Below are 26,078 nucleotides of genomic sequence, written 5' to 3'. Positions count from 1 at the left end.
CCTTTCGAAATGAATTCGGATGTGTTTTCCTCTCCTCTTTCTCCTGACCTTGTGATGTGAGCACTTTGGGTTGATTTGGTGAACCATGCATCATCTTCTCTACGCCCATGTCTTCTTGTGCTGCTTCAGTGTGGCCCATTCCTTTTGTCCTTCCCAGTGTACTTGTGTTTACCACGGACGGAGTGATGGAACGGGGACCAGGTATTTACAATTGTTTCTTAGAGGACGGTGTTTTAGATATTTTATTATAGTGTAATGTGGACCCTTTTCCACAGATATACAGCATCACTATCTTTTTAAAATGGTCCATAATTCATCATTAGTTTTATCTGGATTATTTTACCTGTTTTGCCATCTAGCAACTATGAGATATTTACATTTTGATTAATTATTATGTCAAGACAGTGGGTCCTTCTCAGGATTTATTTGAATTTTGATCAAATTCATTCATTCATTCTAGCAGACGTGTAGGAGGTTTGCTGTTTGTTTTCCCCTGGAAACTGGATTGTAGGTTTGATTGAATATACATATATACAGTAGTAGAACATGTGATCCAAAGGTCTCTAATAATTCAAATAATGCCCATCTTAGACTTATTATGAGATCCTTTTTCTCATAAAAAAAAGGAGCACTTTTTTTTCTCTCAATACCTATCACACGTTTAGGATGACCGGAATTCAAGAGTTCTGGACATTTTTGGAGTCTTGAAAAACAGTCTGTTTGTAAGTAGATCAAGGAAAAGGATGCTAGAACAACTTTTCTAAAGTTCCACAAGTATGTATGAAATAAACTGTGCAGGTGGAAGCACAAAGTATAAGCCTACAACGCCATCCAGCTCAGAGGTCTATAATCCCGGATCATTGTCTGGGCTTTTGTACCAGCCCAGCACTAACACACATGACTCAACATATTAAGGGCTAGATTATCAGATGAATCAGGTAGTTTAGTAGGCTACTGGGCTGAAACAAAATCCTGCACACCCTGTGGTTCTCAAGGACACAGACTGAACCCCCCCCCCCAAATAATTGTAATCACTTATCTGACTAGACTGGGTAGCCCGAAGCTATGTAATGGATCCCTCGATTTGACCAATCCAGAAAAATGATAACTCCATGGAACGGAGAGAGGAAACATTTGTGATGCAAACTACATGACTAAAAGTATGTGGACAGCTGCTCATCGAACAACTCATTCCAAAATCATGGGCATTAATATGGAGTTGGTCCCCGCTTTTGATGCTATAACAGCCTCCATCCGCTCTGTTTAAAGTCACTGAGTTATTCAGTAAGGCCATTCTACTGCCAATGTTTGTCTATGAAGATTGCATGGCTATGTGCTCGATTTCATACACCTGTCAGCAATGTGTGTGGCTGGAATAGCCGAATCCACCAATTTAAAAGGGGTGTCCACATTCTTTTATATGTATAATTTTTGTATTCTATTTATTTCCCCCTTTATTTAACCAGGTAGGCCAGTTGAGAACAAGATCTCTTTTTCAACTGCGACCTGGCCAAGATAAAGCAAAGCAGTGCAACAAAAACAACAACACAGAGTTACACATAAACAAACATATTTAAACCAAGTCCATGTTTTCTGTTCCTCTCAGATCGGTGATATGCAATGACCCAGACATGTCCGACATCCCGGTCAACGTCCCCGTGGATACAGTCAAACTGCGGGTGGAGAAGACGGCTGTGCGGCGCATCCCCACCGAGGCCTTCTACTACCTGAACGACCTGCGCTACCTGTGGATCACCTACAACTCTATCTCCTCTGTGGACCCTGCCGCCTTCTACAACCTCAAGGTCCTCCACGAACTGCGTCTGGACGGGAACCTGATTTCCACCTTCCCCTGGAAGTCCCTGAAGGAGATGCCCAGTCTGAGGACGCTGGATCTTCAAAACAACCGCTTGACCACTGTGGCCGTGGAGGCTACCCCATACCTGGTCAACATCACCTATCTCGATATCTCCAGCAACAAGCTGACCACTCTGTCTTCGGACTTCGTGGATATCTGGCCGCCTTTCAATGGAAGGCCCGTCTCCTCCAACTTGTCCCAGAAAGTGGTGCTAGGTAAGAGAACTGAGAATAGGGTGTGAGTGGGTGATATGGAGACGAGGGTTTAAGGTTAGGACTTAACACACCCTCACTAGCTACTGGTTGTGCATGATTTTGCCCATCTCTAGCAAACTTGCTTCTACTGATCAGCTGCTCTTCAGGAAGACTTTGATGAGCTGACTCAGTTGTATTAGAGCAGGGCTGGAGAAAAACCCTGCACTCCCAGTGGCTCTTCAGGAGGTGGGTTAGCCACCCCTACAGCAAAGCAGGTATTCCGAGATAACAGAAGATGGGATTTACCTGCATAGGAGTGTTTAGAGTTTTTGGTCGTTACGTAGCCCATAAATGCATTGTGTATACTTAGTGACTGCTAACTTTAACCCAAAGGCATATTTCAATCTTCACATTGAGGTTCCAATACCTATTTGGGTAGAGAGATAGATGCACAACAAGGTTGTGGGGCTACTGGAGAAAAAGTTAAGCCAACTTGTAGCTATCACAAAACAGTAACAGTATAGTGTGTAATTACTTAGCTAGCTAGCTAACTAGATACCCATCTGTTAATTTTTTAGTTGATCAACAAATATGGATATTGGTAATGAAATAGCCTAGCTAAAGATGAAGTTAGCCGTTCAACATTATGTGATCTAGCTAACGCTAGCTAGCGAACAGTAAAAGTTAACCTAGCTAGCTAATGGTTTCCCATTACATCTGTGGTTAGGTGTTACAAGATAATTATAGTTATTATTGTTAAGTTATGAAGTGAGGAGACACAGACACCATAGTTAGCTAGTAGGAAACATGAATGACTTTATCTGTCTTCAACACAGTATTTATCAACTCAGTCACCTTGCACCCCCTTACGAAGGGAGATCCCTTTCAAAACAATATAGAAGTTTTGAATCCACAGTAAAAGTGGATTAACTGCAGTCGACTGGAGCATTTTGGATGCAGTAATTGTGGAATAAGTTATACTGCACTCCAGATTCAGTTACACAGCAAAATTACTGCAGTAAAAAAAAACATGTTATTTTGGATACAGTATTTGCACCATACCGCAGTTATACTGCACTCTAATTGCAATCTTGTTTCGTAAGGACAAATGTAACTACTCCCACAATTATTATAAACATTCACACAATCCTAAGGTTAACCATTACAAAATTGAATATATCTGATCCTGTACCAGTGGTTAGGGGAGACTTGGACCTCCTCAGGTCTGAACTTGTCCATGCACACAGGTCTCAGACCAGTCTCTATGTCCAACACAGACCACTAATAACAGGAACACATCCCACAATTATTATTGGGCAGTGTTAACTATACCATTTATAGATTTGTATTTAGTTAAGTATGGGGGGAGGGCTCAAGTGGAGTGTTACATTTTAAAGCATATATATATGAAAGTATGTGGACACCCCTTAAAATTAGTGTATTGGCTATTTCAGCCAAAAGTGTATAAAATCAAGCACACAGCCATGCAATCTCCATAGACAAACATTGTCATTAGAATGGCTCATAATGAAGCGCTTAGTGACTTTCAACATGGCACGATCATTTTTGGTTAGCAGATGTTAATGCGAGTGTAGCGAAATGCTTGTGCTTCTAGTTCCGACAATGCAGTAATAACCAACAAGTAATCTAACTAACAATTCCCCCAAAAAACTACTGTCTTATACACAGTGTAAGGGGATAAAGAATATGTACATAAAGATATATGAATGAGTGATGGTACAGAGCAGCATAGGCAAGATACAGTAGATGGTATCGAGTACAGTATATACATATGAGTTGAGTATGTAAACAAAGTGGCATAGTTAAAGTGGCTAGTGATACATGTATTACATAAGGATGCAGTAGATGATATAGAGTACAGTATATACGTATACATATGAGATGAATAATGTAGGGTATCTAAACATTATATTAGGTAGCATTGTTTAAAGTGGCTAGTGATATATTTTACATTTCCCATCAATTCCCATTATTAAAGTGGCTGGAGTTGAGGTGAAGATGTTGTTGCCTACCCTCACCAACTGGGGGCGGCCCGCCAGGAAGTCCAGTACCCAGTTGCACAGGGCGGGGTCGAGACCCAGGGTCTCGAGCTTGATGACGAGCTTGGAGGGTACTATGGTGTTGAATGCCGAGCTGTAGTCGATGAACAGCATTCTCACATAGGTATTCCTCTTGTCCAGATGGGTTAGGGCAGTGTGCAGTGTGGTTGAGATTGCATCGTCTGTGGACCTATTTGGGCGGTAAGCAAATTGGAGTGGGTCAAGGGTGTCAGGTAGGGTGGAGGTGATATGGTCCTTGACTAGTCTCTCAAAGCACTTCATGATGACGGAAGTGAGTGCTACGGGGCGGTAGTTGTTTAGCTCAGTTACCTTAGCTTTCTTGGGAACAGGAACAATGGTGGCCCTCTTGAAGCATGTGGGAACAGCAGACTGGTATAGGGATTGATTGAATATGTCCGTGAACACACCGGCCAGCTGGTCTGCGCATGCTCTGAGGGCACAGCTGGGGATGCCGTCTGGGCCTGCAGCCTTGCGAGGGTTAACACGTTTAAATGTTTTACTCACCTCGGCTGCAGTGAAGGAGAGTCCGCATGTTTTCGTGTCAGTGGCCTCAAAGCGGGCAAAAAAGTTATTTAGTCTGCCTGGGAGCAAGACATCCTGGTCCGTGACTGGGCTGGTTTTCTTCTTGTAGTCCGTGATTGACTGTAGACCCTGCCACATGCCTCTTGTGTCTGAGCCGTTGAATTGAGATTCTACTTTGTCTCTATACTGACGCTTAGCTTGTTTGATAGCCTTGCGGAGGGAATAGCTGCACTGTTTGTATTCGGTCATGTTACCAGTCACCTTGCCCTGATTAAAAGCAGTGGTTCGCGCTTTCAGTTTCACACGAATGCTGCCATCAATCCACGGTTTCTGGTTAGGGAATGTTTTAATCGTTGCTATGGGAACGACATCTTCAACGCACGTTCTAATGAACTCGCACACCGAATCAGCGTATTCGTCAATGTTGTTATCTGACGCAATACGAAACCCAGTCCACGTGATGGAAGCAGTCTTGGAGTGTGGAATCAGCTTGGTCGGAGTTGACGCTGATCTTATATTCAGTAGTTCTTCTCGACTGTATGTAATGAAACCTAAGATGACCTGGGGTACTAATGTAAGAAATAACACGTAAAAAAAAAATGCATAGTTTCCTAGGAACGCGAAGCGAGGCGGCCATCTCTGTCGGCGCCGGAAGTTGAAGTTCTGTTAAATAGTTCAGTTAAAAACAAAATATTATTTGCAGTGATGGCATCCGATGCCACCTTTCCAACAAGTCAGTTCATCAAATGTCTGCCCTACTAGAGCTGCCCAGGTCAACTGTAAGTGCTGTTATTGTGAAGTGGAAACGTCTAGGAGCAACATCAGCTCTGCCGCGAAGTGGTAGGCTACACAAGCTCACAGAACGGGACCTCCAAGTGCTGAAGAGCATAGCGCATAAATATTGGCTGTACAAAGCGAGGTCCATACAGAAATGGTTCGTCTAGATTTCTGTGGGAGAACTTGACTGGCCTGCACAGAGCCCTGACCTCGAATCCCATCGAACACCTTTGGGAGGAATTGGAACTCCGACTGCGAGCCAGGCCTTAATCGCCCAAAATAAGTGCCTGACCTCACTAATGCTCTTGTGGCTGAATGGAAGCAAGTCCCTGCAGCAATGTTCCAACATCTAGTGGAAAGTATTCCCAGTAGGAGCAAAGGGGGGACCAACTCCATTTTACTGTCCATGATTTTGAAATGAGATGTTTGACGAGCAGGTGTCCACATACTTTTGGTCATGTATTATATATAGCCTATATGAAGGAAGAGAAGCTTAGGCCTAACCCCAGAGAGATAGAGAGAGATAGAGATATAGTGGTAGCATGCTTCGACACCAACATGCATTTATTTATGTCAGATGGCTACTGCATCTGCTATACAGATATAGATGTACAAAAGGAGGCTAATTTGTAAATTTGCGATCAGAACATTTTGTATAAAGATAAGCATTATATTGTTAGATTATATGAGTACCTGTGGTAGGCCTGAAACAGTGATCGTGAAATTTAAGTCAATATTTTTTATTTAATTTTTATATGAGCAGTGATTGTTAATTGAAGTCGATCATTGTTTCTAATTTTTATAGTCAATTCAATTTTATAGTCTTGTTATTTATGGATGCAATCTCATAGAAAATGTTTGTCTGTTTTCCCTGCCAGTTCTTATCTTGTTCTCTCTGCAAAAGGAAGTTATTTCTGTAAAAGTTATTATATTCCTTTACATTCTACAGCATGTCAAGCACCTCAACCATTGAAAGTGCTATTTCTTTAAACATGGACACCAGAGAAAATGTATCAACAACTATTATACATTTTTGTAGAGCAGGTGCATTATGTTGTCCCTCTTCTGGACAGGATCAGGGACTGGCTCTATGTAATATATGCCACAACAAGGTCTTCATCTACAGAACCAGTAAAAGTTTGGACACACCTACCTATTCAAGGTTTTTCTTTATTTTTACTATTTTCCGCGTAATAGGGTAATAGTGAAGACATCAAAACTATGAAATAACACATATGTAATCATGTAGTAACCAAAAACATGTTAAACAAATCAAAATATATTTTAGATTCCTCAAAGTAGCCACCCTTTGCCTTGATGTCAGCTTTGCACACTCTTGGCTTTCTCTCAAACAGCTTCATGAGGTAGTCACCTGTAATGAAATTTAGTTAACAGATGAGCCTTGTTAAAAGTTAATTTGTGGAATTTCTTTGCTTCTTAATGTGTTTGAGCCAATCAGTTGTGTTGTGACAAGGTAGGTGTGGTACACAGAAGATAGCCCTATTTGGTAAAATACCAAGTCCATATTATGGCAAGAACAGCTTAAATAAGCAAAGAGAAATGACAGTCTGTCATTACTTTAAGATATGAAAGTCAGTCAATGCGGAACACTTCAGTGTGTTGTGCAGTAGCAAAAACCATCTAGAGCTATATTGAAACAGACTCTCATGAAGACCACCACAGGAAAAGAAGACCCAGAGTTACCTATGCTGCAGAGGTTAAGTTCATTAGTTACCAGCCTCAGAAATTGCAACCCAAATAAATTCTTCACAGAGTTCAAGTAACAGACACATCTCAACATCAACTGTTCAGAGGAGACTGCGTGAATCAGCCCTTCCTGGTCAAATTGCAGCAAAGAAACCATTACAAAAGGACACCAATTAGAGACTTGCTTGGGCCAAGAAACACGAGCAATGGACATTAGACCTTGTGAAAATCTGTCCTTTGGTCTGATGAGTCCATATTTGAGATTTTTGGTTTCAACCTCTGTGTCTTTGTGAGATGCAAAGTAGGTGAACTGATCATTTCTGCATGTGTGGTACCCAGCATGAAGCAAGGAGGAGGAGGTGCGATGGTGTGTGGGTGCTTTACTGGTGACACTGTCAGTGATTTATTTAGAATTCAAGGCACACTTAACCAGCATTGCTACCACAGCATTCTGCAGTGATACACCATCCCATCAATTGTTTTTCAACAGGATAATAACCCAACACACTTCCAGACTGTGTAAGGGCTATTTGACCAAGAAGAAGTGTGATGGAGTGCTGCATCAGATGACCTCAACCCAAAAAGATGGTTTTGGATGAGTTGGACCGCAGAGTGAAGGAAAAGCAGCCAACAAGTGCTCAGCATATGTGGGAACTCCTTCAAAACTGTTGGAAAAGCATTCCAGGTGATGCTGGTTGAGAGAATGCCAAGCATGTGCAAAGTTGTAATTAAGGCAAAGGGTGGCTACAGTACCTTGAAGGATCTAAAATCTAAAATATATTTTGAATTGTTTAACATTTATTTTGGTTACTACATGATTCCATGTGTGTTATTGCATAGTTTTGATGTCTTCCTTATTATTCTAAAATGTCGGAAATTGTAAAAATAGAGGAAAACCCTTGAATGAGTAGGTGTGTCCATACTTTTGACTGGTACTGTAAGACTGGTACTGCCCTAATGGATGAGGACCATGTTGAATGAGAACCAGTTAAATAGAGGTTAAATAAAAACATGTTAAAATGTTGTTGAGGACTCAAGCATTCGCGAAAGTATCTGTGATTTTCTCCAGCAGCAGCATGGAACCTACTCCATTTGCACTTTAACAGCCCAAAGGACGTCTCCATTTGGACTTGGGTGAAGCTGTGGATCTGCTTCAATCTCTTGTGTTTGTCCAGTTGACCATTGTCCCTGAATGGCACATTTAGATCCAGGCTTAGGGGATACGCAGTAGCCCAAGAGGTAGTACTGCTCTGGCAGAGGGTGGGCCTTTACGTCGCTGGTTCTATACAAGCATGCATCATGCACAGAACCAGCGTTGCCTGCATAGCCATGCCGCACACAGCTTGCACCTGGAAGCTGGGCTGGCCTTTACGATTTATGTAGGCATCCCGTATTTCGGGAAGGCCCCCTGATGGGAATGTGAGTGCCATCAACATGTATGCACCCAATCACACCAGGGAACCCTCTGATCCTCTGGAACCAAGCCTCCAGAACTAGAAACTGGGTGGGTGTTTGTCACTTTATGCAGGTGGTCATCAGCTGGTTCAGGCCATCTACTATTTGGAGCAGTTACTGGAGCAAAATCCCTTTGCAAAGAGGTCAAAAACATCACAAAAACTCTCACAGAAAGGTCCAACAAGCAATCCTATAGGCTTTCTCATCTGTACGGAACCAGAGGGTTGAGTTCCTCACACAATATCTGAAAAACCAAACAAAATTGGATTCTATCATGTTAGTGTTTTGTCCTTCACCACTGTAACACAGAGGCAATTATTAACGATACAATTATCTATTGTTCATCATAGTCTTACTGTTCACAATGTAGGCTACATTTGAATTATGTACCTTTTGTGGCAAGTGTTGATAGATAAGGGGCCTTATAAATAATATACAGTACTTACTGTATAACGTTGCAACGTCTGCTTCCAGCTCACACTCTCAAATACGTAGATCCCCTGAACGAAGCTCACTTTCCAGCCCACTTTCCAGCTCACAATCTCAAACACATTGATCGCCTGAACGCAGCTCACGCTCCAGATCCTAATCTCCTATTGCCTCATCTCCTGGATGACGTTACTAGCCTTTTCCCTGCCTGTATTGTTGCTTTTTTGGACATTCTGCCTGCCCCTGGACCCAACTACCTGCCTCCCCCTGCGGTCCCTTACAAATAAACACCTGCTGCGCCCTGCGCTTGAAACCAGCTCTCTGTCTCCCATCGTGCTCATTACAAACGTGCATAAATAACAATTTTACTGATTATAAAGTAATTGGGTACAGTATTGCATTTTTATAGCCTATTAGTTATCACACCCTGGCCGTCTGGTTGGTTGACTGTACACCTCACCCACCCAGCTGTCTGGACGGTCAACTAACTTGCTGGCTGGTGTGCATTTGCTGCAATCATTGGGGATTTCCGTGACGCTTAACTTTGTTAAGACTACTTTAATCAAAACAAAGAGGCCGTCTAGACATGCAAATTACCTGAAAGGTTTCCAAATCAAATTTTATTGGTCACATACACATGGTTAGCAGCTGTTAATACGAAATGCTTGTGCTTCTAGTTCCGACAATGCACTAATATCTAATATCTAGTAATCAAACAAATTCATAACAACTACCTTACACACAGAAATGTAAAAGGATGAATACGAATATGCACATATAAGTACATGGATGAGCGATGGCCGCAGCAGCCTCTCTATGTTAGTGATACACCATCTAAAGTGTAATTAATCATTTCACCATGCTCAAAGGGAAATTCAATGTCTGCTTTTATTTTTACCCATGTACCAAAACGTTCCCTTCTTTGAGAAGCATTGGAAAAACTCACTGGTGTTTGTAGTTGAATCGGTATTTGAAGTTCACTGCTCGACTTAGGGACCTAACAATGTATGTGTGGGGCACAGAGATACTGTAAGGTAGTCATTCAAAAATCATGTTTAACACTATTATTGCACATGGAGTGATTCCATGCAATTTATTATGTGATTTGTTTAGCAGGGGTTGAATACTTATTGACCTAAGATATTGCAAATCAAATCAAATCAAATGTACTGTATGATATGTTAACGTCGTAATGTACGATATGTCAATGTTATTAAAGTGGCATTATTTAGAGTGCATTGTATAAAGTGACTAGTGATCCATTTATTAAAGTGGCCAGTGATTGGGTCTCAATGTAGGCAGCAGCCTCTGAGTTAATGATTGCTGTATAGCAGTCTGATGGCCTTGAGATAGAAGCTGTTTTTCAGTCTCTCGGCTTTGATGTACCTGTACTGACCTCGCTGTCTTGATGATAGCGTGGTGAACAAGCGGTGGCTCGGGTGGTTGTTGTCCTTGATGATCTTTTTGGCCTTCCTGTGACATCAGTGCTGTAGGTGTCCTGGAGGACAGATAGTTTGATGTGTTGTGCAGACCCCACTACCCTCTGGACAGCCTTGCAGTTGAGGGCGGTGCAGTTACCGTACCAGGTGTTGATACAGCCCGACAGGATGCTCTCGATTGTGCATCTGTAAAAGTTAGTGAGTGTTTTCAGGTGACAAGCCACATTTCTTCAGCCTCCTGAGGTTGAAGAGGTCGCTATTGTGCCTTCTTCACCACGCTGTCTGTGTGGGTGGACCATTTCAGTTTGTCCGTGATGTATATGTTGAGGAACTTAAAACATCCCACCTTCTCCGTTACTGCCCCATCGATGTGGATGGGGGGTGCTCCCTCTGCTGTTTCCTGAAGTCCACGATCATCTGACACCACACTCAGGGGGCCCTCACCTCCTCCCTGTAGACCGTCTCGTTGTTGTTGGTAATCAAGCCTACCACTGTAGTGTTATCTCCAAACTTGATGATTGAGTTGGAACCGTGCATGGCCACACAGTCATGGGTGAACAAGGAGTACAGGAGAGGGCTGAGAACACACCCTTGTGGGGTGCCAGTGTTGATGATCAGCAGGGTGGAGATGTTGTTTCCTACCTTCACTACCTGGGGTTGGCCCGTCAGAAAGTCCAGGACCCAGTTGCACAGGGCGGGGTCTAGACCCAGGGTCACCCCCAGGTGGTGAAGGTAGGAAACAACATCTCCACCCTGCTGATCCTCAACACTGGGTCACAATAAGGGCGCGTGGTAGCAAGATGTCGATGTCTGCGACGGGGCTTGTTTTCTTTTTGTAATCTGTGATTGACTGCAGACCCTGCCACATACATCTCGTGTTTGAGCCGTAGAATTGCGACTCTATTTTGTCTCTATACTGACTCTTTGCTTGTTTGATTGCCTTGCGGAGGGGATAGCTGCACTGTTTGTATTCGGTCATGGTTCCAGTCTCCTTGCCTTGATTAAAAGCGATGGTTAGCGCTTTCAGTCTTGCATGAATGCTGCCTTCAATCCACGGTCTCTGGTTAGGAAAGATTTTAATTGTCACGGTGGAATCGACATCTCTGATGCACTTGCTAATAAACTCGCTCTCCCAGTCAGCGCCTACATCAATGTTGTTGTCTGAGGCTATCCGGAACATATCCCAGCCCACATGATCGAAGCAATCTTGAAGCGTGGAATCCGATTGGTCAGACCAGCTTTGGATAGACCTGAGCACAGTCAGATATGCCGAAGGGGGGCTTTGTATGTATCGCGGAAGATAGAGTAGCAACGATCCAGAATGTGACTCTGACAACATATCCCAAGTGAGACATGTTTCCGTGAAACAGAGAATGTTACAATCTCTGATGTCTCTCTGGAAGGCAACTCATGCCCTAATTTCGTCCACCTCATCATCTAGAGATTGGACATTGGCGAGTAATATGTTCTGGAATCGGTGGATGGTGTGCTCACCTTCTGTGTCTGACCAGTAGGCCACTCCGTCTGCCTCTTCTGCGGCGACCGTGTTGTTTTGGGCCAGCCTCTGGGATAAGATCCCATGTCCAGGGTGAAGGTTCGAATGAAGGATCCGCTTTAGGAAAGAAGTATTCCTGGTTGTAATGTTGGTAATTTGACATCACTTTTATATCCAATAGTTCTTCCTGGCTGTATATAATAACACTTGAGATTTTCTGGCTCACAATGTAAGAAATAATACATTAAAAAAACAACTGCATAGTTTCCTAAGGACCTGAAGCGAGGCGACCATCTCTGTCGGCTCATCCGAAAATGAGACCGAAAGGCGAAGTCGCTGTAGCGAGAGATGACTTTCTCCATAACCATATACAGTTCATGAATAGAATGGGCGTCCCCATTTAAGTCCACGATGGCATAATGGGGGGACTGGCGGCTATTGAGATTGTCCCCATAGGAGCACAGCAAGAAGCAAAAGCAAGACGCAAAAGCAGGAAGTGTACCCATCAACGTGCTGTGATTTGTTGATTCAGCTCAACTGACATTACAACAATTCAATTTCATTGCATGAGCCAGATCAGTTAACATAATTTGAATAAACATTCTATGTTACCATGGAAAATATTGTATCATGAGTTTACCAGTTATTAAATGTCCAGTGTTAGAGGTTCCAAGCCCATTCTATTCATTCTATTTCTCTATGCACATGAACCTTGACTCACTTTTCAGTGTTGATACACCCACTAAAATCCACCATCCATTATGGCGGAAGCCATAGCTAAAGCCAACATTTTGCATGGTCGGTCCATTATGTATCAGCAAGAATAGCTCGAACTAACGGACTGCAATGTTTGTGCAATTTTCTTTTTTTACAAATTATGTTTTTAACAAACACAGTTCACAGCAAATGTTTGCTAATGCATTGCTTGTTGAATGCGCCTCTTGATCCACCTCATAAGAAGTGGGGAGTTAAAGTTATCATGCATTGATAGTCCCTTTCTGACCCCTGGCTTTGACGAATCTAATTAGCTATTTTTCCATGCTTTGATTTGCGCAAACATGCCATGTATTTTGGGCTTGACACTAATCTCACAGATTGTGAAGGTGTCTGAAGGTGTAAGCAGGCCCTCAGATGTACTCAACTTTTAATTGACATGTCAAATGCTGAATGGAAAGCTGATGTACCAACTGATTTATCCACTGATGTATCCATCTTTAAGAGCATTCTGATACAATAAAACATTTTAAAAAACTTAATTAATGAATTATTGATAATTAAGCAATAATGCTCGAGTGGGTGTGGTGTATATGGCCTATAAACTGTACCATGGCTAAGGACTGTTTTTAAGCACGACGCAACGTGGTGTGCCTGGATACAGCCCTTAGCCATGGTATATTGGCAATATACCAAAAATACCTGAAATGCCTTATTGCCATAGTAAACTGGTTACCAACGTTATTAGAGCAGTAGAAATACATGTTTTTTCATACCCGTGCTATATGGTCTTATATACCACAGCTGTCAGCCAATCAGCATTCAGGGCTCGAACCACCCAGTTTATAATATTCAATAATCAATGGGTATACAGTATATAATTAATTTAAAAGCCAAAAATGCAACAACTGCAGATTGCACCTTTAAAAGAAAATCAGGTAGTGCACTGTAGTATGTTGGGAAAAAATCCAACACCAGATTTAGAGTTTGCTGTTGGGTTGGCCGCTGTTAAGTACATCTAATCTGGTTAATTTTACTACAGTGGGCTAAATCAGGGTTTCTTGGTAGTCTTAAACACATCTACTTTGAAGCAAAAGTATACACCTCACACACATGGTTATGGGCTTAAAATAAGTAACACCAGTATCATGTTAGATATAGAGTTGAAATGTATTCAATTTTGAGTTTGCATCACAATATTACACTTTAAGTATATATAATGCATTCGGAAAGTATTCAGACACCTTTTTTTTCACATTTTGTTACGTTACAGCCGTATTCTAAAATTGATTAAATTGTTTTTCCCCCTCATCAATCTACACACAATACCCCATAATGACAAAGCAAAAACAGGTTTTTAGAAGTTTTGTTTGCAATTGTATTCAAATAAAAAAACTGAAATATGACATTTACATAAGTATTCAGAGCCTTTACTCAGTACTTGTTGAAGCACCTTTGGCAGCGTTTACAGCCTTGAGTCTTCTTAAGTATGACACTACAAGCTTGAAATACCTGTATTTGGGGAGTTTCTCAAATTCTTCTCTGCAGATTTTCTCAAGCTCTGTAAGGTTGGATGGGGAGCATCACAGCACAGCTATTTTCAGGTATCTTTTCAGGGCTCTCCAGAGATGTTCGACCAGGTTCACGTCTGGGCTCTGGCTGGGCCACTCGAGGACATTCAGAGACTTGTCCCAAAGCTACTCCTGCGTTGTTTTGGCTGTGTGCTTAGGTTCCTTGTCCTGTTGGAAGGTGAAACTTTTTGAGGTCCTGAGCGGCTATGGCGCAGGTTTTCAGGATCTCTCTGTACTCCATTCATCCTTCCCTCAACCCTGACTAGTCTCCTAGTCCCTGAAGCTGAAATAATCTCCAAAGCATGATTCTGCCACCTTCATGCTACACCATAGGGATGGTGCCAGATTTCCTTAAGATGTGACGCGGGACATTCAGGCCAAAGAGCTCAATCTTGGCTTCATCAGACCTGAGAATGTTGTTCCTCATGGTCTGAGTCCTTTAGGTGCCTTTTGGCAAACTCCAAGCAGATTGTCATGTGCATTTTACTGAGGATTGGCTTCTGTCTGGTCACTCTCCCATAAAGGCCTGATTGGTGGAATGCTGCAGAGATGATTGTCCTTCTGGAAGGTTCTTCCATCTCCACAGAGGAACTCCGGTGCTCTGTCAGAGTGAACATTGGGTTCTTAGTCACCTCCCTGACCAAGGCTCTTTCCGCCGAGTCTTTGTGGTTCCAAACTTCTTCCATTTATGTATGATGAAAGCCACTCAACACCTGTTTTCGCTTTGTCATTATGGGGTATTGTATGTGATGAGTATGTGATTATTCCCCGGTCCGCTAACTGCTACCTTGTTTAGCCCCGGTCCGCTAACTGCTACCTTGTTTAGCCCCGGCCTACTAACTGTTAGCTTGTTAGCACAGGCCTGCTAACCGTCTGAATCGCCGCGTCCCAACCACTCACTGGACCCATATTTACTTTCAATCGCTTTTCGATTTTTAATTCGTTTATACCTTCCGGTAACCTGCCTCACCCAATGTGATACGGAATCGCTATTATTTTAAATTTTTAGAATACACTCAAGAACCTCCAGAAGCTAACCAGCTAACTAGCTACAAGCTATTTAGTCATTGTTAGCCACTGCTTGCGGCTTTTACCTTTTACCTTCTGCACAGCCAGCCAGTTTTTTAAACCTGGATAATACTCGCCAGTCTAGCTTCCCTGCCCCATCCACCGCTGCCCCCTGGACACTGATCACTTGGCTACATAGCTGATGCATGCTGGACTGTCCATTAATCACGGTACTCCATTCTGCTTGTTTATGTTTTATCTGTCGGCCCCAGCCGCACTCAGGCTCTGTGTGTACTTAATCCGACCCTCCCTGCCTAGTCAACACCATTTTACCTGCTGTTGTTGTGCTAGCTGATTAGCTGTTGTTGTCTCACCTACTGTTTTAGCTACTGTTTAAGCTAGCTCTCCCAATTCAACACCTGTCATTACTGTATGCCTCACTGTATGTCTCTCTCAAATGTCAATATGACTTGTATACTGTTGTTCAGGTTAGTTATCATTGTTTTAGTTTACAATGGAGCCCCTAGTTCCACTCTTCAAACCCCTGATACCTCCTTTGTCCCACCTCCCACACATGCGGTGACCTCACCCATTACAACCAGCATGTCCAGTGATACAACCTCTCTCATCATCACCCAGTGCCTGGGCTAACCTCCGCTGTACCCGCACCCCACCATACCCCTGTCTGTGCATTATGCCCTGAATATATTCTACCATGCCCAGAAATCTGCTCCTTTTATTCTGTGTCCCCAACGCTCTAGGCGACCAGTTTTGATAGCCTTTAGCCGCACCCTCATTCTACTCCTCCTCTGTTCCGCGGGTGATGTGGAGGTAAACCCAGGCCCTGCATGTCACCAGGCACCCTCATTTGTTGACTTCTGTGATCGAAAAAGCCTTGGTTTCATGCATGTCAACATCAGAAGCCTCCTCCCTAAGTTTTGTTTTACTCACTGCTTTAGCACACTCTGCTAACCCTGATGTCCTTGCCGTGTCTGAATCCTGGCTCAGGATGGCCACCAAAAATTCAGAGATTTCCATACCGAACTATAACATTTTCCGTCAAGATAGAACTGCCAAAGGGGGAGGAGTTGCAGTCTACTGCAGAGATAGCCTGCAAAGTAATGTCATACTTTCCAGGTCCATACCCAAACAGTTCGAACTACTAATTTTGAAAATTACTCTCTCCAGAAGTAAGTCTCTCACTGTTGCCGCCTGCTACCGACCCCCCTCAGCTCCCAGCTGTGCCCTGGACACCATTTGTGAATTGATCGCCCCCCCCATCTAGCTTCAGAGTTTGTTCTGTTAGGTGACCTAAACTGGGATATGCTTAACACCCCGGCAGTCCTAGAATCTAAGCTAGATGCCCTCAATCTCACACAAATCATCAAGGAACCCACCAGGTACAACCCTAAATCTGTAAACAAGGGCACCCTCATAGACATCATCCTGACCAACTGGCCCTCCAAATACACCTCCGCTGTCTTCAACCAGGATCTCAGCGATCACTGCCTCATTGCCTGTATCCGCTACGGAGCCACAGTCAAACGACCACCCCTCATCACTGTCAAACGCTCCCTAAAACACTTCTGTGAGCAGGCCTTTCTAATCGACCTGGCCCGGGTATCCTGGAAGGACATTGACCTCATCCCGTCAGTTGAGGATGCCTGGTCATTCTTTAAAAGTAACTTCCTCACCATTTTAGATAAGCATGCTCCATTAAAAAAATGCAGAAGTAAGAACAGATATAGCCCTTGGTTCACTCCAGGCCTGACTGCCCTCGACCAGCACAAAAACATCCTGTGGCGGACTGCAATAGCATCGAATAGTCCCCGCGATATGCAACTGTTCAGGGAAGTCAGGAACCAATACACGCAGTCAGGAAAGCTAAGGCCAGCTTCTTCAGGCAGAAGTTTGCATCCTGTAGCTCCAACTCCAAAAAGTTCTGGGACACTGTGAAGTCCATGGAGAACAAGAGCACCTCCTCCCAGCTGTCCACTGCACTGAGGCTAGGTAACACGGTCTCCACCGATAAATCCATGATTATCGAAAACTTCAACAAGCATTTCTCAACGGCTGGCCATGCCTTCCGCCTGGCTACTCCAACCTCGGCCAATAGCTCCGCCCCCCCCCGCAGCTACTCGCCCAAGCCTCTCCAGGTTCTCCTTTACCCAAATCCAGATAGCAGATGTTCTGAAAGAGCTGCCAAACCTGGACCCGTACAAATCAGCTGGGCTTGACAATCTGGACCCTCTATTTCTGAAACTATCTGCCGCCATTGTCGCAACCCCTATTACCAGCCTGTTCAACCTCTCTTTCATATCGTCTGAGATCCCCAAGGATTGGAAAGCTGCCGCAGTCATCCCCATCTTCAAAGGGGGAGACACCCTGGACCCAAACTGTTACAAACCTATATCCATCCTGCCCTGCCTATCTAAGGTCTTCGAAAGCCAAGTCAACAAACAGGTCACTGACCATCTCGAATCCCACCGTACCTTCTCCGCTGTGCAATCTGGTTTCCGAGCCGGTCACGGGTGCACCTCAGCCACGCTCAAGGTACTAAATGATATCATAACCGCCATCGATAAAAGACAGTACTGTGCAGCCGTCTTCATCGACCTTGCCAAGGCTTTCGACTCTGTCAATCACCATATTCTTATCGGCAGACTCAGTAGCCTCGGTTTTTCGGATGACTGCCTTGCCTGGTTCACCAATTACTTTGCAGACAGAGTTCAGTGTGTCAAATCGGAGGGCATGCTGTCCGGTCCTCTGGCAGTCTCTATGGGGGTGCCACAGGGTTCAATCCTCGGGCCGACTCTTTTCTCTGTATATATCAATGATGTTGCTCTTGCTGCGGGCGATTCCCTGATCCACCTCTACGCAGACGACACCATTCTATATACTTCCGGCCCGTCCTTGGACACTGTGCTATCTAACCTCCAAACGAGCTTCAATGCCATACAACACTCCTTCCGTGGCCTCCAACTGCTCTTAAACGCTAGTAAAACCAAATGCATACTTTTCAACCGTTCGCTGCCTGCACCCGCACGCCTGACCAGCATCACCACCCTGGATGGTTCCGACCTTGAATATGTGGACATCTATAAGTACCTAGGTGTCTGGCTAGACTGTAAACTCTCCTTCCAGACTCATATCAAACATCTCCAATCGAAAATCAAATCAAGAGTCGGCTTTCAATTCCGCAACAAAGCCTACTTCACTCACGCCGCCAAACTTACCCTAGTAAAACTGACTATCCTACCAATCCTCGACTTCGGCGATGTCATCTACAAAATTGCTTACTCTACTCAGCAAACTGGATGCAGTTTATCACAATGCCATCCATTTTGTCACTAAAGCACCTTATACCACCCACCACTGCGACTTGTATGCTCTAGTCTGCTGGCCCTCGCTACATATTCAGACCCACTGGCTCCAGGTCATCTACAAGTCCATGCTAGGTAAAGCTCCGCCTTATCTCAGTTCACTGGTCACGATGGCAACACCCATCCGTAGCACGCGCTCCAGCAGGTGTATCTCCCTGATCATCCCTAAAGCCAACACCTCATTTGGCCGCCTTTCGTTCCAGTTCTCTGCTGCCGGTGACTGGAACGAATTGCAAAAATCGCTGAAGTTGGAGACTTTTATCTCCCTCACCAACTTCAAACATCTGCTATCTGAGCAGCTAACCGATCGCTGCAGCTGTACATAGTCTATCGGTAAATAGCCCACCCATTTTTACCTACCTCATCCCCATACTGTTTTTATTTATTTACTTTTCTGCTCTTTTGCACACCAATATCTCTACCTGTACATGACCATCTGATCATTTATCACTCCAGTGATATCTGCAAAATTTTAATTATTTGCCTACCTCCTCATGCCTTTTGCACACAATGTATATAGACTCCCCTTTTTTTTCCTACTGTGTTATTGACTTGTTAATTGTTTACTCCATGTGTAACTCTGTGTTGTCTGTTCACACTGCTATGCTTTATCTTGGCCAGGTCGCAGTTGCAAATGAGAACTTATTCTCAACTAGCCTACCTGGTTAAATAAAGGTGAAATAATTTTTTAAAATAAAAATTAAATCAATTTTAGAATAAGGCTGTAACGTAATAAAATGTGGAAAAAGTCAAGGGGTCTGAATACTTTCCAAATGCACTGTACATCTCAAAAGACTGTAATATAACAAAACCGTTTGACATAGAAACACTGAATTTTCAGCGTTTGAAAATAAATAATGTTAATTAATTATGAAATTATGAAAAATATTAATAACATTCCACCCACGAGGCCACTAGAGGGAGATATGGTTATTTGACTGCAGGAAAGGCTACAGGGTTTCAAGTTAATATGGCGCTCAAAATGTAAGTATCTTGATACGGGTAACCAAAGAGATAGAACATCGAGTGATTTATTTACCCCATTTAAATAATATTTCTATAAACTTAATCATTTTAAGTTCTTGCAACAATGTGCCAAGGGGCTCTGTTTTTAGAGGATTGTGGGTAATTAAAAATGTTTAGACTTGATGATAATTTGACAATGTTTTATGCATGTTTGAAGAAAGAAAATTATATTTCTACTTTAGTATTAAGCAGCCTGCTGTGCCATGAGGTGTAATGGATCAGGATGAACAGATATCAAAACTGTCAGACAAATTGACGTTCAACGATGAGACCACCGATTTCTACAATCACCACTCTTCATGAAAGAGGCAAACACAGCACGCTGCAACACTTTGGTTCTACCTCCAATGTTTTTCATATTTTTTATTTATTTAGCTAGGTATTAATTAAGAACACATTCATATTTACAATGACTGCCTACCCCGGCCAAACCCTAACCCGGATGATGCTGGGCCAATTGTGCTCCGCCCTATGGGACTCCCAATCATGCCCGGTTGTGATACAGCCAGAACCAAACAGGGCCTGTAGTGACACCTCTAGCACTCAGATGCAGTGCCTTAGACCGCTGCACCCCTCGGGAGCCCATTACTGCTGGTGGATTGAGCACTGTGCTCAACAATGCCTGACAAAGTGGGTTAAAATGGCAAATGATCAAATACATTAAGCAATGTTAAAGTTGTGTTTGTGAAACACTAACGTTTTGGGTTTACTACTCAATAATATTGCGTGTAATTGTGTTGCCTTGAAGGGACAGTGCAATCAAAAATGTGATTTCCCTGTAGTTTATAATGGTATTTCCACACTGTGTGGTCGAAATAACACTGAAACTGTGTAAATGATGACAGTGTACAATAATTTTATTATGTTCTGGTGGAATGGAGTTATTAGCCCACAACATGACATCACAATCTGATCAGATTTCTGACCAATGATCAGTCTTCTTTTATTTGCAAATGCATCGTCCTACTTTAAAGGGTAAGCGGTTTGGTAATTCTGATCATTGCAGAAAGATGGCTCAGTTGTGACACTATATGCATACCTAGAATCAGAATACTGAATTACAATTCTAGCTGTCCAAAAAAGTAACTATGTATAGTTTTTGTTCTATAACTTGGGTGGAAATATTTATGAACATGGAAATCATAGTATATTATGCAGTGAATAATTTTGTTGAACTTAGATATGTACAAGATGTACAGAGATGAGTACATATCATGTTAGAGGTATACTTCAACTAAAGTACAAAATGTGCATAATTTGTGTATGAGCTAGGATAAACTGCAATTTACGTTAATAGCCACATTAGCATTAGCATTGATCACAGCATTGTTTGCATGTTCTTAATCTCGGATCCACTGCCATGTTCCCAACACAAATGTAAGTTGAATTGAACATAACAGTCGCAAACATTTCCACTTTTGTCCTCTGCAGGTCTTCAGGACAACCCGTGGGTCTGTGACTGCAGGATCTCCAAGCTGATCGAGCTTTCCAAAATGTCTCCCACGTCAGTGGTACTAATGGACCAGTTCCTGTTTTGCAGCGGGCCTGAAAACCTGGCTGGTGTTATGTTCCAAAGGGTGGAACTGGACCAATGTCTCAAGCCATCCGTCATGATGTCAGCCACCAAGATCACAGCCTCGGTGGGCAGCAATGTGCTCCTGCGGTGTGATGCCACGGGTTACCCCACGCCTACCCTCATCTGGACTACTTCAGATGGCTCACGTGTCAACAACACAGGTATCAAAAGTGACACATTTTATTATAAGAAAATGCATACAGTGTGTTATTCAACATGTTTATAAAAATTGTTTTGAATTAACAAATTTCTTTGTTAAGATGTACTTATGTTCTACAGTTGTGAGTCAATAAAATAATATTTGTGCTTCAATAAGATAAAGTCTACATCTTGGCAATGTTGAAGTGTTTGCATTTTCATGATCTACCTATAGTTGTCCAGGAGTCTCCAGGAGAGGGTGTCCGATGGTCCATCATCAGCCTGAATGGGGTCTCGTACAAAGACAACGGGGAGTACAGCTGCAAGGCTAAGAACTTTGCCGGCAACGCAGAGGCTGCCATCACCCTGTCTGTGACAGGTTATGTCACTACAAACATGCCTCCAGAGAGGCCAGACATAGAGGATGCAGGGAATAGCCCATCTACAACGTTCTCTGCTCCTGAAACTGGCTTCTCAAACTCCCCTAGTGCCCCGTCTACCACCACCGCCCCACCTACCACCATGCATCCAGCCATCTTGCCACCCGTCCTCACCAAGAAGAAACCCACGCCCAGCAACGTGCAGCAGATAGCACCATCCAAACCATCCGAGACCCCGCAAGGCAGCGACAGGAAGCTAGCGGCGGATCAGAGTGAAACGAAAGATGCTTCCAAGTCTGTCCAAGATCTCGAGATCGTGGAGGAAACGCCGGATAGCGCGGTTCTACTCTGGACGACCGAAGGTTTGCCGAGCAATGCACCTCTCACCGTTGTTTACTCCACTTATGATGAGGAGGACAACTCCAAAAGGACAATGGATACCGATGCCGGGAGTGGAAAAGTTCTACTCGAAGGCTTGACTTCTGGAATGAGGTACCAGGTTTGTCTGGTTTCCAAGGGAAGTGCCGCGGGAAAAGACCCCTGTATCAACTTCTTTACTCTGGACCTTGTTGAGGACAATGCTGCGAACAAGCTGCTGATGATCATCAGCAGCTTTGCCTGCGCCGTGGCTTTACCTGTCATTGGTTTGCTGGTCTACAAGATCCTCTCACTCTATTGCAGGAGCAATGTGCCTTTTTCGGACGAGGAGCTATCTAAAGACACATATGTGAAGTTTGAGACAATATCAATGAAGCAGAGGACCTTCAACGCTAATCCCGTTGAATTGTGGACCTACAGGCAGACCAAGGAGTCCCAAGAGAGGATGCTCCTCTGCTCCAGGTCGAGCATTGACTCACAAATGACATACAAGAGTGACAGTTCCAGATCAGAATTTCTGTGCTAGCGTTAGATTAAGACTCTACATGACTCGAAAGTTAATACTAAATCTGGATAATTTTTTGAGGAAAACTACAAGGTTTTGCGTGTTCAAAACTTTTATGACAATAATTGCCAGATGAATCCCTGTTTGTTACAGCCTTAATTTCTTTGTAATAAAAAACTACTTTGAGATACAGTTATCTCCAAAAGTATTGGGACAGTGACAAGTGTTTTGACAAATTCAAGTTAGATTTGAAATGATACAATGACTATGAGGTTTAGTGCAGACGGTCAGCTTTAATTTGAGGGTGAACTGTTCAGAAATTACAGCACTTTTTGTACATAGTTCCTCCAAAAGTATTTTGACAAATTCACTTATATGTGTATTTAAGTAGTCAAACGTGTATTATATGGTCCCATATTCCTAGCACACTATAATTATATGTTGGATGCATTTGCTGTTTGTTATGGTTGTATTTCAGATTATTTTGTGCCCAATAGAAATGAATGGTAAATAATGTATTGTGTCATTTTGGAATCACTTCAATTGTAAATAAGAATAGAGTATGTTTGTAAACACTTCTACATTAATGTGGATGCTACCATGGTTACGGATAGTCCTGCAAGAGTTGTGAATAATGATGAGTGAGAAAGTTACAGACCGGCAAGACATTTTTGGCGGGTTTGAAATTTATGCCTCCATAACTTTCTCACTCATCATTATTCACTATTCATTAAGGATTATCCGTAATCATGGATGCAAGTGTTTAGAAACATCTCCTATTCATATTTACAATAAAAGTGACTCCAAAATGATGGAATACCTTACTAAGCATTCATTATTATTGGGAACAAAATAATCTGAAACACAACCAAAATAAAAAACAGCAAATGCATCCAACAAATGAGTAGATTCACAGGCTTGATGTAGTCATTGCACGCTATGAATATTGGACCAAATATAAACTTTTTACTATTTGAATAGTGGCATCGATAATGGCACAGGAGGGAGGCTGATGTTTTACAGGCTCCTAACCAACTGTGGTATTTTGTTTCTTTTTTAAAAATTGTCTGTAATTTATTTTGTACATAATGTTAATGTTACCGTCTCTTGTGACCGAAAAGTGCTTCTGGATATCAGAACAGCGATTACTCACCTCAAACTGGATGAAGACTTTTCTTTAATGAGTTTGACGCGAAGGATATACTGCTTCTCGGAGACCAGGCCCAAATCCTCATCATTCACATGAATAAAATAAGGAAATAAATGGGGCAGAGATCGGGGTGCCTTGTGAGAATTCATCGACGAGCAGGTAACCCGCCTCTACCATCCTTTCTATTGGCCAACGTGCAATCAGACATTAAAAACTGGAATATCTTATGTTTCACCAAGTCGTGGATGAATTGCGACACAGATAATATACAGTTGGCTGAGTTTTCTGTGCATTGGCAGGACAGAACAGCTACATCTGGCAAGACGAGGTGTGGGGGATTTGTCTACTTGTCAATAATGTCTAATATTAAGGAAGTCTCGAGGTATTGCTCGCCTGAGGTAGAGTACCTCAGTGGTTGGTCAGACTGTTTTGCTATCACAGACTGGAATATGTTCTGGGATTCATCCAATGGCATTGAGGAGTATACCACCTCAGTCACCAGGTGCATCAATAAGTGCATCAACAACAGCGTCCCCACGGTGACCATAGGTACATACCTCAACCAGAAGTCATGGATTACAGGCAACATATGCATTGAGCTAAGGCTAGAGCTTCAAGGAGCAGGACACTAATCCGGAACCTTATAATAAATCCTGCTATGCCTTCAGACGAACCATCAAACAGGCAAAGCGTCAATACAGGAATAAGATTGAATCCTACTCCACCGGCTCTGATACTCGTCGGATTTTGCTGGGCTTGCAAACTATTACAGACTGCAAAGGGAAACCCAGCCACGATCTTCCCAGTGACGTGAGCCTACCAACACTGAAGCATGCATGAGAGCACCAGCTGTTTTGGATGACTGTGTGATCACGCTCTCCGTAGCCAATGTGAGCAAGACCTTTAAACAGGTCAACATTCACAAGGCCGCTGTGCCAGGCGGATTACCAGGACGTGTACTCAGAACATGCGCAGACCAACTAGCAAGTGTCTTCACTGACATTTTCAATCTCTCCCTGACCAAGTCTGTAATACATACCTACATGTTTCAAGCAGATCACCATAGTCCCTGTGACAAAGAAAGCTAAAGTAACCTGAATAATGACTACCGCCCCATACCACTCACGTTGGTAGCCATGAAGTGCTTTGAAAGGCTGGTTATGGCTCATGTCAACACCATCAACCAGGAAACCTTAGACCCACTCCAATTCGCATACCGCCCTAACAGATCCACAGATTACTCAATCTCAATCGCCCCTACCCACCTGGACAAAAGGAACACCTATGTGGGAATGCTGTTCTTTGATTACAGCTCAGTGTTTAACACCATAGTGCCTACAAAACTCATCACTAAGTTAAGGACCCTGGGACTAAACACCTCCTTCTGCAACTGCATTCTTGAGTTCCTGACCGGCCAACCCCAGGTGGTAAGGGTAGGTAACAACACATCTGCCACGTTGATCCTCAACACGGGGGCCCCTCTGGGATGCGTGCTTAGTGCCCTCCTGTACTGCCTGTTCACCCACAACTGCATGACCATACATGAGTCCAACACCAACATTAAGTTTGCGGATGACACGACAGTGGTAGGCCTGATCACCAACAAACGAGGAGACAGCCTATAGGGAGGAGGTCAGAGACCGGGCAGTGTGGTGCCAGGAAAACAACCTCTCCCTCAACGTTAGAAAGACAAATGAGCTGAATGTGGACTACAGGAAAAGTAGGGCTGAACACGCCCCCATTCACATCAACGGGGCTGTAGTGGAGTGGGTTGAGAGTTCCTTGGTGTCCACTTCACCAACAAACTATCATGGTCCAACAATACCAAGACAGTCGTGAAAAGGCACAACACCTTTTCCCCCTGAAAATATTTGGCATGGGTATATAGCTGCACCATCGAGAGCATCCTGACCGGTTGCATCACCGCCTGGTATGGCAACTGCTCAGTATCTGAGCTACAGAGGGTAGTGCGTACGCCCCAGTACATCACTGGGGCCAAGCTTCCTGCCATCCAGGACCTATATACTAGGCGTGTCGGAGGAAGGCCCAAGAAATTGTCAAAGACTCCAGTCACCCAAGTCATAGACTGTTCTCTCTGCTATCGCACAGCAAGCAGTACCGGATCACCAAGTCTATGTCCAAAAGGCTCCTTAACAGCTTCTACCCCCAAGCCATAAGACTACTGAACAGCTAATCAAATAGCGACCCAGACTATTTACATTGAACCCCCCTTTGTTTTTACACTGCTACTCGCTGTTTATTATCTATGCATAGTCACTTTACCCTTACCTA

General features: G+C 43.3%; 1 protein-coding gene across 1 annotated transcript; it reads left to right on the top strand.

Moving 5' to 3' along the window:
* LOC109905026 (leucine-rich repeat, immunoglobulin-like domain and transmembrane domain-containing protein 3) lies at positions 1 to 22,928 on the top strand. Its single transcript, XM_020502150.2, has 4 exons — positions 1 to 201; positions 1,607 to 2,073; positions 21,091 to 21,396; positions 21,609 to 22,928. Exons 1-4 carry the CDS (start codon positions 86 to 88, stop codon positions 22,655 to 22,657), a joined length of 1,938 nt encoding a protein of 645 aa, XP_020357739.2. The 5' UTR covers positions 1 to 85; the 3' UTR covers positions 22,658 to 22,928.
* The last annotated feature ends 3,150 nt before the right edge of the window (positions 22,929 to 26,078 follow it).

The sequence above is a fragment of the Oncorhynchus kisutch genome, linkage group LG15 (assembly GCF_002021735.2).
Source record: "Oncorhynchus kisutch isolate 150728-3 linkage group LG15, Okis_V2, whole genome shotgun sequence".
In the NCBI taxonomy this organism is placed as follows: Eukaryota; Metazoa; Chordata; class Actinopteri; order Salmoniformes; family Salmonidae; genus Oncorhynchus; species Oncorhynchus kisutch.
The sequence above is the reverse complement of the archived record's forward strand: the minus strand, read 5'-3'. Positions and strand labels throughout refer to the sequence as shown.

Coding starts and splice junctions, on each gene's coding strand:
- LOC109905026 (XM_020502150.2), top strand. CDS start 86: ATGCATCATCTTCTCTACGCCCATGTCTTCTTGTGCTGCTTCAGTGTG. Junction 202..1,606: donor AGTGATGGAACGGGGACCAG/GTATTTACAATT, acceptor TGTTCCTCTCAG/ATCGGTGATATGCAATGACC. Junction 2,074..21,090: donor GTCCCAGAAAGTGGTGCTAG/GTAAGAGAACTG, acceptor TGTCCTCTGCAG/GTCTTCAGGACAACCCGTGG.